This window comes from Osmerus mordax, chromosome 1 (assembly GCF_038355195.1).
Source record: "Osmerus mordax isolate fOsmMor3 chromosome 1, fOsmMor3.pri, whole genome shotgun sequence".
Lineage (NCBI taxonomy): Eukaryota > Metazoa > Chordata > Actinopteri > Osmeriformes > Osmeridae > Osmerus > Osmerus mordax.
Window position 1 is genome coordinate 8,921,419 of NC_090050.1, and position 17,165 is coordinate 8,938,583.

Sequence of the window (17,165 nt, forward strand, 5' to 3'; positions counted from 1 at the left end):
TCTTCTCCCTCCCCCCCGGTTGCCTGACTTATGCCAGGCTGCAGTTGTTCTCTGTGTCCTGGTACCATGGTCCAGATGTAGGTGTGTACATTTCAAAGCTCATTTGCAACCTAAAAGGTAGATCATTCAACCTACTCTCGCACACTCACACACACTGTGTGAAGATATGGTGCTTAACCATTATACACACATGATAGAGGTACACAAGCACCTTGACCCTGCATGTATGCACACACACACACACACACCCTCCATCACTTAGCACTTTAATTCAGCACAAATCCTTTAGGATTTTTGAGGGTGAAAGCATATCTTATGCCAACACACACACACACACACCCACCCATGCACACTCACACCCACACCCACACACACACACACAGCCATTATAGTATGTGACGATGCACCAGCTGCTGTGTCACTGCGTTTAAAAAAAGAGGATTACAATTTCTGGTGTATCCTGTCGCGCATATCGGACGACCAAAACAACCGCAGAGGTATGGAGAAAGAGGGTGAGGAGGGTGAGGTAGAGGTCAGAGCGCATAAATCGGGCACCGCCGTGTAACGTTCAGTCAGGGAAGACTCCAAGCGGGTAAATATAGAAATAACGAGAGCACTTGGGAAGCCACTGTGCCGACTGATTGGCGGGAGTATCAAATAAGAGTTGGTCATCTGGTAAGAGAGAGTGTGTCTGTGTGGTAGGGGTGTGTGTGTGTGTGTATGTCTATTAAGAGAGAGTGTGTGTGGAAGGGAAGTGTTTGTGTGTGTGTGTATCTGGGAAGTGTGGGTCTGTGTGTGTGACTCTCTCTCTCTCGTTGTTTCTCTTTCTCGCACTCCTTCTTGTCCTTACAATATATTGCAACACATCTCCTTTCCCTCTTTTGCCTTGTATGAACGAATGTCTCCTTCTGTCTATCCACTTGTCCTTTCTTTTCTACAGAACCTAATCTCCCTGTCTCCCTCTTATCCACTCGGCCTCGTTTCATCTCTCGCTTTCTCGTCCTCTCCCTCCCTCTATCAGTGTTTTTCCCCAGGACAAGGAAGAGGGTGTCAGAAACCAAAGCCCTCTGACTTTTAAGTGCTGCCCAAGAAGCGTGTGTGTGCATGTGTGTGTGACGAAGAGAGAGAGAGAGAGAGAGAGAGAGAGAGAGAGAGAGAGAGAGAGAGAGAGAGAGAGAGAGAGAGAGAGAGAGAGAGAGAGAGAGAGAGAGAGAGAGAGAGAGAGAGAGAGAGAGAGAGAGAGAGAGAGAGAGAGAGAGAGAGAGAGAGAGAGAGAGAGAGAGAGAGAGAGAGAGAGAGAGAGAGGAAATGGTGTTGAGAATGAGGTACACCATGGTGTATGCCGGTACAGGGAGAGTGTGTGTCAGTTTAATAGAGAGAGCGAGAGAGAGAGAGAGAGAGAGAGAGAGAGAGAGAGAGAGAGAGAGAGAGAGAGAGAGAGAGAGAGAGAAAGAGAATGTGAGGGAGAGAGCAAACGAGCGAGGGAGGGGGAAAGAGGGTGTGAGCGAGGGAGAGCGAGGGAGAGGCAGGGAGAGGCAGGGAGCCACTGTATCCCAGACTCCCACACGCGCAACTCCTCAGTAGCGAAGAGAGGGAAGAGAGAGAGAGGGAACGGAAGCTTCGTGTTGAAAGGTAAAACAGGATATATATATGTGTGTGTGTGTACGTCTGTGTGTGTGTGTGCGTGTGTACATGTGTGTGTTGGTGTTTCTAAATCAAAAAGATTCCTTTTCATTCGAGACCTCTTGTGCACTTCACTCATGGTTTGATCTATAAAGTAGGAATTAGCCCCAATCTGACAGCTTTAGAATCTTTAAGTCGAGTCATCGACTTCAGTGGGAAATGTAATAATCTATTTCTAGTCTTAGCTACTGTAACTAGCCAGAAGATTCCTACAGAACTGTTATTTAAGTTAGTGCTAAGGTTGTTGAATAGACAGTGTGTTCAAACACTTCTTGGAAGGACTGTGTAATTGTCAAAGATAGAAAATTAATGCTAGTATCACTGATGGTGTGTAAGAGACAATAAACGAGAGGGAGTGTGTGTATGTGTGTGTGTGAGAGAAAGAGAAATTGAGAAAGATAGAGTGTATGTTAGAGCGCGTGTGTATTTGTTGGTATGTGTATTAGTGCACATGTGTGTGTGTGTGTACATGTCTAGACGGTTGTGTTTGATAGCAGGGCGGTCTCCATGCAGACCACAGCGGAGTCAGGAAACTGGTCAGCTGTCCTAACATCATTTGTGTGTGTCCATGTGTGTCTGCATTTGTGTGTGTGTGTGTGTGTGTCAGTGACAACCACTCATGTTACACAGGGAATCACAGATGACCACAATGGCAACAGTGCACCATCGGCACAATTACTGCAATGTCTGTTGAGTTCCAGATTAAAGTGATACAGTCTGTATGTCTGAGCATTATGCAACAATTACATATAGCCTTCCCTGTTATAGGTTTTAGGCATATAGCCCAACCGATGATGCAAAATGTTTCATAAGCGTGCAAGAAGGTCCTTTGTTAATGTTTGTGAACATTAGAAAAAGACCCTGGTTTCTGTCAAGCCAACAGAATTCACTAAAGGTCTGAAGTGTTGCCTTTGAACTGTGAACAAGTGATCTAGTATACACTGTGAGGTGCACGGTGAGGTGTGTGACACTATAACAAGTCACTAGCACCTTGCATAGACACCCCAGACCCTAAAGCTCACTGTGTACAAAAAAAGATCAATTGGGCGGCCGAAATAGTCGAATGTGTCAATACCGATTGTTCTCGCTAAGTGGATTGATCCGGTGACAGTGGGGGACAAGCGACAAACAGGCAGTTGACGCTGAGCAGTGTCGTCGGTCATTTCCTACAGGAAGACAGCGTTAAGTGTTTGTCAGTGTTTAAGTCTTAGTCTCTGTCCCAATGTGAACTTATATTATGGTACTGTATGATATACGACAATAAGCTGGTGTGTTTTATGCATGAACTGTCACAATGCATGATTTGCTAAAGCACCCCTCAGTCCCCATGTGGGGGGGAAATAATAAACGGAGCATACACACACACACACACACACACACACACACACCCTTGTGCAAACAGATACACACACTCATACATATGAAGGACACACACGCGCGCGTGTTTATATTTACTCAGGCAGGTTTTTTTCCCTTTCATTTCCTGTGTCAAAGCTCAGAGATCCAGACCACAATAGGCTCTCCCCTCTCATGTTAGAGGGATTACGGCTTGCTGATGATATTTTCTCCATTCCAGGCCATGACAATACCTTCGCTGCCATTTAGGCTTAAAGGATTTAGGAATTTGACATGTGGCTTTGTGTGTGTGACAGTTCAGATGCTTTTTTGAGGGGCAAGAGCAGGGGGCAGGGGCAGACCCATATTACTGGGCTTGACGTCTACAAATGAGGCTTCATCCGATTCTGTGAAAGGAACAAGGAGCATCTAAGGGTCAGATTTGATATGTATAAGCAAAATAGGTTGTGTGTGTGTGTGGGTCAGTCAGTGTGTCAGATAAAAAGTGCATGACTTGGGAGTGCATTTGTCTTGTAGACATAGTTAATTGATGCTGTTTGCAGTGGTGCGGTTTGAAACTTGGAGTGACAGTGCTGTCCTGGTGTAGCCGTGTGGGGTCCCAGGGACGAGGGCAGCAAGCACAGATGCCATGTCGAACGGCGTACAAATGAGCCAATAAGCTGATGAGGGTCCGGGAGTAGCGTGCAATCTAAAATAGGGTGGTCTATCAAAAATAGCTTGCTGGAAATCTCTCAGAAGTGTCTGTGGGCGCAGGGCATTTTCAGCTGTTGTTATTTTTTTGGCGCCCCCCCCTCCCCAAGAACACGCTCTGTTCTCTCTATTTTGTCCACCCCTCTCTCTCTCTCTCCCTCTCTCTCTCTCTCTCTCTCTTCACTTGCTATCAGCCCTCATCGCTTTGACCCCCCTATACCCCTCCTCCACTGCACTCTTGATTATCTCTCATCATATCCCTACCACCCCACCCCCACCCCCGCCTTAACCCCTCCGACTCCCGTCCCGTCCCCTGTGTTATCTTAATCAGGGCGACCGTTGTCATCTCGTTATGGTCATGTTGACTCACGGGGAGTAACACGCCTGTTTCCCATGCAGAGCATGTTTGTGGTCAGTCTGTTTACTCAGAGGCCCGGTACATAAGGTCCTATGAGAGGGAGAGGGAGAGAGAGAGAGAGGGAGGAAGGAGAGGGTGAAAGAGGACGAGAGAGAAGGGGCGAGAGGGGTGGAGGGAGATAGAGAGGGAGGCGGAGGAGGAGGGAGGGAGGGAGGGAGTGGAAGAGAGGGGGAGGGACAGGGATGTAATTAAAAACGAGGGACAGAGTATGAGAGAAATATAATATGTGATGTGTGAATAATATGTGATGGAAACAAATGGGGGAGACGGGAATAGGAGTGGGAAGGAATAGAGAGAGAGGGGAAAGAGGAAAGGGACAAGAGAAGAGGGCGAGGGGGATGGGAGAAATGGGGAGAGGGTGATGTTCAGTCCACAGACAGACATGGAGCAAGGAAGAGAACCAGGGAGAGACGAGGGGGCATAGAAAGGTGAGAAAGATAGAAGAGAGAGAGAGAGCGACAAAGGGAGGTAGAGACCTAAAGATAGGAGGCATTCCCTGGCAAGCCTGTCTCAAACTGCTAAACCTAGGCATCTCAGTGTACTATATGAAGCACTGTGACATGTCTGTTGTTTTCTCTGGAAACACAGCGTCTTTGATTCAATTAGATAGCAAGAGGGGAGGAGGAGGTAGACCGTCAGAGAACGTTAGGATTCAGCTTCCAGGAGGCAAGTTTATGAGCCTTCTAAACCAGGGGTGTCACGGAAACTTCTGGAATACTCTCTAAAATAAGGACATGGTTATTGACCTTTCCTGTTAAGGAAAGGAAAGAAGTTGCTCACTTCTTCCTACTCTTCGCTCTCTCTCGCTCTCGCTCTCTCCTTCTCTGTTTATCTCTTTTTTTAGCTTTATGATCGCTCTCTGCCGTGTCAGAGTGAAACTACATGGACTGAACTTTTAGGTGAAACTCCGATAGTCTACATGCAGTCCCTAGTCCCAGCACTCTTATTTATACATCCCACTTGCTTTCTAGATTAGTCTCAATGTTTCAGCATGAGACGCTTTTATTCTGAAGGCTCATTAATGACAAATCCTGACAAATACAAAGACTGAGTCTCATAGTTTCATGTCATGATACTTGACATTCTTGACAACTGAGAAAAACATGGATTGTTGTCCTGTTTGCCTGAACATCCAATGCTCTTATTCCAAAACGGTATTCGTAGTTGGTCTGCACACAGCCCATGTTTTAGGAACAGCCACATGTAGCAAACTAGTCAGTTAATCGGTCAGTCAGCCAGACAGCCAGTGCAGTGAACCAGTCAGTCCCTTGGGGTTGGAAGGCTAGCACCTCTGTAAGTAGTAGCTGACAAACAAGGCAAACTGAACCAGATGGCCCCATGCCATGTTCCTGACTGACTGACTCCATGAACTAATGGCCACCCCCAGGCCAATACTGTGTGTTTGTGTTTAAGTTAAGTGTGTGTGTGTACACCGTATGCGTGTGTCTGTATGTAACATGTGTCTGTGTGTGTCTGTGAGCAATTCTCTGCTTCATGTAATGGTAACATATATGCAATAGACTTCATGTCATAGTTTTAACCTCTTCATGTAAGGAGTTCAAAGAAAGACAGTGAAGAGCATGTGTGTGGGTGGACGTTTGTGTCTGCTGTAAGCGTGTGTGCGAGTGTGTGTGTGTGTTAGCCGGTGACACTGTACCTCTTGTTGAGAGAGAGAGAGAGAGAGAGAGAGAGAGAGAGAGAGAGAGAGAGAGAGAGAGAGAGAGAGAGAGAGAGAAGCTTGCTCGCCTGTGTTCTCTCCAGTAGGCAGAACACGCACGTGCACACCTTGAGCGCAAAGCGCACGTACACACGTGCCCCGTGAGGAAGGTCGACTTCCCGTGGTGTCCTGTTGCAAATTGCTTCCTGTTGACTCTTGTGTTGCCCATGCAGGAGACACCATCCCATCCAGCTCCAGTTTGCTCCACAGCCCCACTCCGGGGGGATGCTATCATGTCTGTCTGCTAACCTTCCTTCCTGAAGCTTAGTCACCTACCTTGCATCCTTAACCACCGTGATTACATCCATTAACAGAAGCCTCCTTCCTCTGTGGATGGGCCTCAAAACTCTCTCTTGACTCGATTTCCTGTGTGTAATAAATGCTCTCTACATGGGCTGCGCCATCATTATATGCCTTTGGATTTCTTTGGGGGGTGAGTTTGGGGATGTAAGACACATTCATGTGATAAAACCAATGATGTTCTCAATTGTGGGAACAATTGTGTTGTTGTTGTTGTTGTTATGGAATCTTAATCATGTTCAAGTGAAATATCATGGATCTATATTTGTTAAATACAACACATCTATTTATTTAGATGTTTATACATGGCATGGAGATATAACATGATACTGTATAACAGTATACTGTATACATTTGTATACATACAGTACTTATGTGTAGACATCAAATACTGTATATTGCTCTTTACAATCTGTCGTTCTCTCCCTCTCTTTCTGCCTCTCTAAATATAGTGTGAGACATTGCTGGTCCACTATGTCATAGAGAGTCATAGTGCCACCATTCTGCCAGAATGCTTGGCTAGCATGAGATGCAGTCATGTTGATGCTGACCGCGTGTCTATTTTATTATGTAATAGTTGCCGGAACTGACAGTAATGCTTACACAGATGCACCGCCCCAGACCACCCCCTACATCGTAACAGAGTCCAAGATTAGATTTGATTCACTGCAATGACCCTCATGTCCTTTCTCGCTACCCCTCCCTTCCTCCCTTCCTCCCTTCCTCCTTGTCTTATATTTTCTCTCTTTCTCCCTCTCTCTCTCTCCTCTTAGTGTCCCTACCCACCTTTGTCCCATTCCTCTCTTTACAGCTCTTTTTCTCTCCTTCCCACCGACCATATCTTTCGCCCTCTGTCGCTCTCTCTCTCTCTCTCTCTCTCTCTCTCTCTCTCTCTCCTCTCGCTCTCTCTCTCTCCTCCTCTTACCCCTTTCTCTCTCTCCTCCTCTCTCCCTGCAATAGCGTGTTAATCTGTTTTTTCGTCATTTAGAGCCAGAGTGATTTCAAGTCTCTAAGCAGGGATCTGCTGCTGTTTTGTGTTAAACTGGCTAATAACAATGTTTACTACAATAGCGACATCCCTCTCTCTTTCTCGCTCTCTTTCTCCCCATGGCTCCAAGTCTCTCTTTCTTTCTTTCTTTCTTTCTCTGTCTCCCTTCCCCATCTTTTCGGACTCCCCCTTTTCTCTCTGCCTCTTTTTTTTGTCTCTCTCTGTTTCCCTCTCCATCTCTTTATCTTGCTCTTTATCTCTCCGTCTCTCTCTGCTCTGCTCAGCGGTTAGCAATCAGGAGCTTGCCTCCCCTCCTTTCCTCATCTGTTTCACTCTTCCCACCGGTCGCTGCCACATGTCTTTTCTCTGTCCTCCTCTTCCTCAACTCATACCATCTCTCTTTTCCCCCTCTTTTACAGTTATTGCAGTCTTGGTGTCACTTCTGGGAGTTTAGAAACTTTTTGACACATTTCCTGACCTGTCCTGTCATTTACAGGAAGAATTGGTAGAATCAGACCTATTTTGGTTTTGTTCTCAAACTGTAGGAGGCCTAGTCAAATTAAACTTGATAGTTCCATGTTTGAAGAGAGGAGGAAGACGGCGTTTGTGGCCGTCAATGTCGGCATGTTGTGACTTTTCAGCGTCGGTGCGGTCCCTGTACATTGACGTTTGTCCAACCTCCTGAACAATAACAGGACTTAACCATGTGGTATTGATTTGAGAGTTTGGTGAACTGTTGTACATCTGGTCTGTTTTATTGGTGCATTTGAGAATGTATTTGAATGTATGTGTGTGTGCACGCATGTGTGCGTGTGTGTCTCGACCTACCAGCGCGTCACTGTCAGTGTGTCGGTGTACAGAAACATCTACAGCACTCGCAGATTCTCGGATTCACGTGTATCTCTTTGCATCTTTGCGTGTTCTTTGTTGTCTGTTTCATGTTTGTGTGTGGGGGTGGGTGTGGGTGAGGGAGAGCAAGCGAACGAGGGAGAGCAATGAAGAGGGAGGTTTCTGTGCCTTCAGGAAACGGCTGTCTAATTGCCAGCCAGGAAGATGTAATCTTGTTGGTGTTTATATTGGCTCTTCTCTCTCCCCATCCTTCCCCCATACACTCATCCACTATTTTCATCAGATGAGAGCAGGGAGGGAGAGTGGGAGGGAGGGAGGGATGGCACAGCAGTGCCATTTTTACCATCTTGCATGCCCTAAAAGAATGAACTGCATTCAATGGATGCCATTTTAAATGATGTCAAAATGGAATCCCTTATGAATAGCTTGTTGTACTCGAACGCGTCAACAAGAGTGGATGGGACAGTCCCATTAGGTATTTTCAGTCAAGGATATCCTATCACACATGCAAGTTATTACAATTTCAACAACAATTCCCACTTTACATCAGATATGTTCAATCTCATTCATCACAAAGGCCGAATCAGGAAACATGAAGGTTTCCGTTTCACTCCCAGAAAGTGAAACGAAGATAAGATTCCATTGGAAAAATGAATCCAGTTTGCCATGATAGAAAAGTGCTCGAAAGTCTTTTCAGCTTCTTAGTGAGCTTAATGCTGAAGTGACAGTGGCGTTTTCAACACGCCCTGCTAATAAATACCCACCTTATTATGGGTTATGCACCTGTTAGCATTCCCCCGCTCAATAAGATCAGGGTCAGAGGGGTCAGATCAGATTGTGCCACTCTCTCTCTCTGTGCATAGTTCAAAGGTCAAAGGTGACCGACTTTGACCCTTGTCTGTCAGCACCCAGAATACACGTTCTAGGAAAAGCTGGCGTCCCAATACTGTATCTGTTGTCCTTCTGTTGTCCTCTTGCCTTTAAATATGCAGTGACTGGAGCCAGGGCTGCACAAATGACCTCAACGGAGCATATTTTACGACTCTTTGTGTGTGTGTGTGTGTCTGCGTGTGTGTGGGTGTGTGGGTGGTTTGGCACACTTGTGAGTTCTGGCTCAGTAACTCTGAACAAGGCTGTCAGAAGACTGCACACCACATGTGAAGCCCTCCTCATAATTCTCTCGCTATCTTTCTCCATCATACTCACTACCAGTCATTGCCAATAAATCATTATATTAAGTGCCGTTTCTCAGCCAAAGTAGCCCATAAGCACATAAAACTTGGAGCTGTACTTAAACATGATCTACTGTGGACAGTTTATTACTCCCCCACATCACTGTATCAGTGTGTGTGTGCAGCTATGTTGAGTGTGTGTGTGTGCTTGCGTGCCTCTATGAATGGGTGCTTGCGTGAGTGCCTCTGTGCTGATGTATACCTGTATGTAATAATTGTAACTTTGACTGTTTTTTCTTTGTTTAGCTTTGATTATGGGTGTGCGTAAGATATGGTGTGTGTGAACCCATCTGTGTGTGTACTCAAGAGCAGCCTATGTGTGTGTGTGTGTGTGTGAGGCTTTTCTAAACAATCTGTTGTCCTCTCATTCAGGCGACGTCCCCCTGTATTTCTGCCCCAGACCTGGTATGTTTACATGGAACTCCCACTGTACTGCATGGAATACTTCTATTTAAAAAAATCTGCTGTCCATCTTTTAATACAAGGAGTTCATTGTTTCTCTCTCTTCCTGTCTCTCCGTGTCATTCTCTCTCTCTCTCTCTCTCTCTCTCTCTCTCTCTCTCTCTCTCTCTCTCTCTCTCTCTCTCCTCTTTCTTTCTTTCTTTCTCAGCAGGGCTCCACCAAGTCTCAGTCACACAAAAAGAGGGGCTCTCTATCCAGGTACGAAAATGTCTTCAAGCTCTTCTTCAACTGCGAGAACAAGCCCAGAACTCAGCTGATCATCAGCTGATCATTGGGATGGGTTTTAGGGCGTCCATAAAGAAGGACTGAGTATGATTCCCAAGTAAACTTAGGAGCAAGACATACGAATCCTTTGTACAAAACTCTCAGTGCTTAAAAAGTAGATGAGTGGAAAAAAGGAACAGTGGGTGCATAGCATTGTTGACAAGGGCTTTAGAGCAGATATGGCGCTGAGGAGGGAAATTCAGTGGGAAGGACAAAAGCATAAACATGAAAGGGAAAAGACCCCCCTGCTTCTTTCTGCTTCTTTCTACACCATCAGAAGTGGAGAGAAGTGATAGGGTGTGTGTGTGTGGGGGGGGGGGGGGGGTGGAATATTCTTGACAAAAGTGAACGCATTGCTACAAGAGTTCCCTCTTTCTCTGTCTTCCTCTGCAGGACCAAGAGTGTGGAGAGGGTTATGGAGAGAGTGATGGAGAGACACTATGACTTCGACCTGACCTACATCACCGAGAGGATCATCTCCGTCTTCTTCCTTCCCGACCTGGACAACCAGCGTTACCGGGGCAACCTGCAGGAAGTGTTCTCCATGCTCAAGTCAAAACACCAAGACAAGTTCCTGGTCAGTCATTAAATAAGGAATTTAAGGAATTTAAGAATCTGCAGTTGGCGCGATTACGTGACAAACTGTGTCTGTGTAGCAACTGCTAACGTCTTCGAATGAGAACTCGATAAATATATATAACGCATATATATCTGTTAATTTGAATTTTGTAAATATGACTTAGACACTAGCTTGTTTCTTTTATTATTAGGCTTTTTTTCTGTATGTATTTACCCAGAATGGTTAGTGCTCCATGAATCTGAGTTATGCAAATCTATTACATTGTACAATATGTAAAGTCAGATGAGATCATCTTAAAATGTGATGATCTTACTAGGCATTGTTAAGGATTCGTAACTATTCAACATTCGGCGCTTTTTATTTAATCATTTTATCTAATAAAATGTGTTTGTGTATTGGAATAACAATTTGTGTTTCTGACGAAGATTTGTGTAGTCTGTGAGATTACCTAATGAACGACTCAACATTCCAGTTTTCTTTTAAACATATTTGTATTTTTATTTGTGTAAATGCATACAGTATAAATTTGAGACTCACAATTCGATTTGCTTGATATGTCCCCGAACACATGGTTTATTGGCTCTTCGATGTTGTCTAAAAGTATATTCAACCTTTAATAATTGCCTTTTTGTCTCCCAGCTCTTAAACTTGTCTGAGAAGCGTCATGACATTGCACGACTCAACCACAAGGTATGGACAGCTGTGTAGGAAGGAACCAAATTTGGCTAACTTATCAACCGCAACCATTAAGTGACACACAAAGTTGCGTGTCAAGCTAAACTACGTCAGTACACTACGTACTGTTACCTGTGTGTTTGTTGAGCACCTAGACAACATCCAATAAGAATCATTTCAAAGAAAACCGCCAGGGCGTTGATCGTCCCTCTTAATGCCCGTCTCCAGGTGCACGACTACGGGTGGCCCGACCTCCACGCCCCTCCCCTGGACAAGATCTGCTCCATGTGCAAGGCCATGGAGACCTGGCTGACCTCCGACCCCTGCAACGTGGTGGTCCTCCACTGCAAGGTCAGGACCTGGAATAAGCCTCGCAGCTTTGAACACTTTAGCTGCCGGTGCCGTTGGCTCGGTTTGGTCCTCGACCCTGACCCGTCCCCCCCTCCTCCATCCTGGCAGGACTGGGGGTGGGTGGGGGTGGTGGGGTCGGGAAGTGGGGGGGGGGGACTAACCCAGGCTGGAAAATGCGCTGCAGTACACAGAACCGTTTGTAATGCTAGCAGAAGCTAGCATCTTTTAAAAAAGGTTCCAGTTAGAGCCCCGTGGGGTTCTCTGTTCTCTGTTCCCCGTAGGTTTGGGTCTGTTTCACTCTATGGATCCCAGTTCCCAGTAAGTAGCCCCAGGTCTAGGGACCGGCCAATCAAAACTCTCTAATTTGGCACGAGGTCGGCGTTCATGTGACAGGATTGGGTAGTCACATTAGACTGATTGGATGTCGATCCATTCGCGTGGGACGGAATTTTCCAATCGCCCAGGGTTGAACTGGCTTCGTCCCATGAAACGTGAGCTCAGTGGTCAGGATGGTTTACCGACAGAAGACAGCCCAGAGTCTCCATCGATTAAGAGACGACTGTTACGTTCGTCGTTGTTCCGCCTCGTGTTGTGTTCAAAGGGGTCTTGCAGTTTTCCCGCACGTGCCACGCAACAACACTCAATGTCATTCGCTTGTTTTGCACTCACACAACTCTGGGTTGTCTTTTATCTCTCCTTCACTCCTTCTCTCTTCTTCTTTCGTCAAAGGGAAACAAAGGGAAAACGGGGGTGATTGTGGCGGCCTACACACACTACAGCAAGATCTCTGCAGGGTAAAAACCTGTTTGTTTGTTTGGTTGCGTGTGTGTGTGCTTGTGCGTTTATTTGTGCGCGTTTCATTGGGAGATATGCAGCGCGTGTGCGCGTCTGAAAGGTGTAACATGTGTTTTGCATGTGGGGAAGAGTACTGGCAGATGTGGTGTGCGAGTGTGTTTGTATTCACATGAATGTTTGTGTGTGTTTCCACGCTACATGCTCCAAGTCGCGTTACCTGGGTTTGTGTGTGTGTTTGTGTGTGTGTGTGTGTGTGTGCAGGGCGGATCAGGCTCTCACCACCCTAGCCATGAGAAAGTTCTGTGAAGACAAAGTGTCCTCTTCTCTACAGCCCTCTCAAAACCGGTAGGAACTCTCTCTTTCTCTCTCCCTCTATCTGTCACTTGCCATCTCTTTCTTGCAATCTCTCCTTCGCTCTTTCTTTCTTTCTCCCACCCCCACCCCCCCGATCTCTCTTCCTTTCTGCGTCTGCCTCTTTCCCTCTCGCTCTTCCACATTCTGTAGCAAGTCTGGTCATTTTTGTTAAGGCTTTCTCTCACAAACACATCCCCCCTCCCCAACACCCAGGTACATCTACTACTTTGGCGGCCTGCTTTCGGGGGCCATCAAGATGAACAGCAGTCCCCTCTTCCTCCACCAGGTGCTCATCCCCAGCCTGCCCAACTTCCAGTCTGGCGGAGGTCGGTTCGGACTCAAACACACCGTATATCACTGCATGTTACTGTACTGTATACATGACCGACGGCGTGTCTGTTTCCATTCAGTGCCATACAGTGGAGGGATAATCAACAAACTCTCCCTCCTTCCCTCATGCACACATACACACACACACTCGCTCTCTCTCTATCTCTCTCTCTCTCTCCCTGCAGGCTACTATCCTTTCCTGAAGATTTACCAGTCTCTACAGCTCGTTTATACTTCTGGCATCTAGTAAGTATGTCATTAATAGCTCCTGTTCTTAACGCTACAGTAGTGTGTTTCTGCACAAACAACACACACCCTCCCAGACTTTGTTTATATGTGTGACTGTTTGTGTATAGGTATGTGGCGAGCCTGGGTTTACTTGAAGCCGAATTGTGTTTACGTCCTTTGTACTATGTTGAGACATGTTTTGACTGGCTTTATGTGCGTTTTGATGGAGTGTACATGTGTTTTGGTGTGTGTGTGTGTGGCGTAGTGATCCGCAGAGCTCTAGGGCGAGGAAGCTGTGTGTGACCATAGAGCCTGCCCTCCTGCTGAAAGGAGACATCATGGTGAGGGAACCAACGTGGTCGCACCCAAAATGGCCACCGTGTTTTCAACTACGCCCCCTCATACACACTCTTGACACAGTCTACAGACAATGTGTCCACCCACCTGTTCTGGCACCATACCACCCGACCCATCTGAAACATACCAGAAATGTATGTGCGAAAGGATGTCGTAAGGAAAGGATTTTTGAAAAAGTTTTGAAAAAGGAGAAATTCCCCACTCTCGTATCTCCACTACGTTCTCTTCCCTACTCTCTCCTCACCAATCCCCTTTTTTCCTTTCTCTATCTCTTCTTTTGTTTCTTTTTCTCCCCTCATTCCCTCCCCTCTCGGTCCTTCCTCTTTCCTCCTTCCATCTGACCACCACCTTCTCCTCCTCCACCGTCCCTCCAGGTGAAATGCTACCACAGACGGTCGCGAGGCCCAGAGAGAGAGGTGGTGTTCAGGCTTCAGTTCCACACGTGCACGGTCCACGGAGCCCAGCTGTGGTTTGGGAAGGGAGAGCTGGACATGGCCTGTACAGGTAGCTACCAGGAGATGGGATGATGGGAGGGTAAGGGTGGGGGGGATGTGGATTTGAGTTGGGTTCAGGCAGAGCGTATGAACATGTTTTGTATGTAAAAGACACGATTGGCCTTCTGTGTGCACATTATTGGGGACCTCGAGAATATATCTTCATCATCTAGATGAGTTATTTGAGATAAAAATCACAATATTCTTCTGGACTGTAGCTAGAGCAGAAAAGAAAAGGGTGAAACGTAATCTTCCCTGACGTCGATAACACAAATGACTCTGTGCAAGACGGGGATGACCTCAAATCCACTGTCAAATCACTTTTCCTCTAATAAAAAGAGCCATAAATTATTCAAAGCCTCATTTCACACACACTGTGATTTTAGTAAAACTGCAAAGCAGGTAAAAAAAAAAAAGGACAAAGTCGGTTGAAAAGAACCCAAAAGCCCTCATGCCATGTCAAATGGCCTGAAATATACATGAGACACTCTGGCTGTTTCCACACGTAGTTCACGGGAGAGCACAGCAGAGGAGGTCTTGTGCTTGTCTCTGTGTGTGCCGTCTCATTCTGCCGTCTGATTCTGCCGTTGTCGTTCGGCCCCTGCAGACGATCGCTTCCCTCCCGATGCCACCGTGGAGTTTGTCTTCTCCTGCGGCCCGGAGCCAACGAAAGGTGACGCTCGGAAGGGTGTGCGTTTGCGTATGTGTGCGAACGGTTACCTGTGTATCTGTGTGTGTGTGTGTTTGGAGATTTCCGTTTGCGTGGGCGTGCTCTGGTTATGCCATGGTTACGCACGAACGCATGTGTGAGTCTTTGTACAGGTATAAACGGAGCGAGCATGTATGTGTGCATATGCATATTGGTTCATTACGATTACTACCCCACTATTATTATTTTCTGCAGTTGGAAATCAACATGGCTGTTGTTCCCCCCCCCCCCCCCCCCCCCCTTTCCGTCAGGTAAAGAGCACCACAAGAACGACCCCTCCGTCACTGTGGACTACAACACCGCCGACCCCGTCGTGCGCTGGGACTCTTACGAAAACTTCAACCTACGCCACCAGGACAGCATGGAAGGTGAGACACACGCACCTCTCTCTCTCTCTCTCTCTCTCTCTCTCTCTCCCTCCATTCTTCCACCATTCCATCCTTCTCTCTCTCTGTTTCTCTCCCATGTCGGTTTCTCCCTATCTGTTTCCCCTCTGTGTCTCTCTCATGCTGTCCTAGCACCAAGGCCGTAGCCATGGAGTCAACATTGGGGGGGAGGAATTCAATTTGTTATGATAATTTGCCTGTCATAGCGTAGCACATTTATATTTGTATTTATGTTTTTATATCAGTATATTGCGGGGGACATTTTGACCAGATTGGAATAATATATATTGGGGGGGATGCCTAACACTCACACATACTCACAGAAGATGCATAATACTTGGCTACATTAGACCGTTTTAGAGCAAGTGGCACGCACACACTAACCTACAGGCACACGTCCACAAACCTCTCCCTCTGCGGCCCAGACATCGCCCACACGCGGGGTCCCCTGGACGGCAGCCTGTACGCCCAGGTGAAGAAGCGCAGAGGCCCAGACTCCACGGCCCCGGGGGCCCCCCGAGGTCCTTCAGGCAGCCCCACGGTGAAGCCTCCAGCCCAGCCCTCGGCCCTGAGCTCCGACTCGGGTCACTCCTCGGCTCCCTCCGACCACCTGGAAGACCCCCGTCGCTCCCCACCCGACCCCGGGCGAGAGGAGGCGGTGGGCTGCGTGCTGAGGAGAGGGGAGGGGGAGGACGGAGCGAGGGACAGGCTGAGGGCGAGCCGGAAAGAGAGGGACAGGGAGACGGCCATTTTGGATGACGGCGAACCGCAGACGCCCGAGGCGGCGTCGAGGCGCGAGCGGTCGTGTTGCGGTCGGACGGAGCGCGGCCACTGGTGTCAGAGATGCGGAGAGGCAGGCTGGGAGAGAGAAACGTGCCTGGCCAACGGTCACTGTCTGGACCGCTGCAACAGCACCAAGATCAACCCCAAAAGTCGAACGCTCCCCGCCTTACCGTCCAAATCGATGTCCCCGCCCCCTCACACTCCTCAGTCATGCCATCGCCACAGCGCCCACCCATTACCGGAGTTGCCATGGGAGCGCCCGCCTCCTCCTCTCCCTTGTCTTCATAGGCCGTGCTACCCGTACCCCGCCCCAGAACACGCCCATCCTCACTCCCTGTCCCTCCCAGCATCCAATAGGCTGTTCTGCGGAGGGGAGGAGTGTCCTCTCTTTCATTACTCCGCCCACGTCCCAACTCCTCGCCACTCCCACCAATCCCTGCCCTCAAGTCCGTATCGGGAAATGTTTTTCGGCCCTCCAGCTCCCACTAGCTGTCCGTGCAGGGAGTGCACCAACAGGAGAGAGCACCAGTCAGCTTCAACCAGGCACTTCCACCCCTTGCGCCCGGACCAATCCGAAAGCCTGCACTGGGCTCGGGAGGCGGGACTGAGGCAAGGGAGGGAGGGGCTAACGCTGTGGGAGACGGAAACCCCCTGGGAGATGGATAGAGACGCCGAGGCCTGGTACCGTCGTCAGGCCATGCCACCCTATCACGTGTGCCACTCCCCAGGGCAGGGTCAAACCCAGCTGGAGCAATCGCCTTTCGTCATGGACCCTCACATGGGGTACCCCTCTGTCCCCCACTCCCTGGTCGACGTGCGGGACAGGGGCAGCAGCGGGTACCACACGCCCCCGCACCCCCGCCACTCCTGCCCCTGCTCCCCTCTCCAAGCTTCCCCGGCCGAGAGCCACGAGAGCAGGGGCTACGGCTCGGGGTACCAGTCTGGGTCGGCCTCGCCCCTGCCACCTGGCGGCCCCCCCAACCCAGGAGCCTCTCCTGGGAGAGCGAAGCTGGCAGAGACCTCCTGTGGAACACACTACGAGCCCCAGCAGGAGCTCAAAGACACGGGTAAATATTACTACCGAGTCCCCTCGTGCCCTTGGTCCGACTTTGGGGTTATTCTGGGTTGAACGTTGTTATGGTACCTAGTTCAGAAGTTGTGCTG

General features: G+C 48.3%; 1 protein-coding gene across 4 annotated transcripts in view; it reads left to right on the plus strand.

Moving 5' to 3' along the window:
- The window catches only part of LOC136936904 (tensin-2-like), a 36,000-nt gene that overhangs the window by 13,494 nt on the left and 5,341 nt on the right, over positions 1 to 17,165 (plus strand). For 3 of the 4 annotated variants that reach the window (XM_067230613.1, XM_067230843.1, XM_067230776.1), the window contains exons 4-17: positions 9,606 to 9,638; positions 9,844 to 9,893; positions 10,353 to 10,536; positions 11,179 to 11,229; positions 11,443 to 11,565; positions 12,295 to 12,359; positions 12,622 to 12,705; positions 12,928 to 13,040; positions 13,230 to 13,290; positions 13,538 to 13,613; positions 14,004 to 14,133; positions 14,731 to 14,796; positions 15,084 to 15,200; positions 15,644 to 17,068. In XM_067230613.1, coding sequence (XP_067086714.1) covers positions 9,606 to 9,638; positions 9,844 to 9,893; positions 10,353 to 10,536; positions 11,179 to 11,229; positions 11,443 to 11,565; positions 12,295 to 12,359; positions 12,622 to 12,705; positions 12,928 to 13,040; positions 13,230 to 13,290; positions 13,538 to 13,613; positions 14,004 to 14,133; positions 14,731 to 14,796; positions 15,084 to 15,200; positions 15,644 to 17,068 — 2,578 coding nt within the window. The remainder of the gene's footprint in view (positions 1 to 9,605; positions 9,639 to 9,843; positions 9,894 to 10,352; positions 10,537 to 11,178; positions 11,230 to 11,442; positions 11,566 to 12,294; positions 12,360 to 12,621; positions 12,706 to 12,927; positions 13,041 to 13,229; positions 13,291 to 13,537; positions 13,614 to 14,003; positions 14,134 to 14,730; positions 14,797 to 15,083; positions 15,201 to 15,643; positions 17,069 to 17,165) is intronic. The other variant, XM_067230698.1, reaches the window with a different exon arrangement.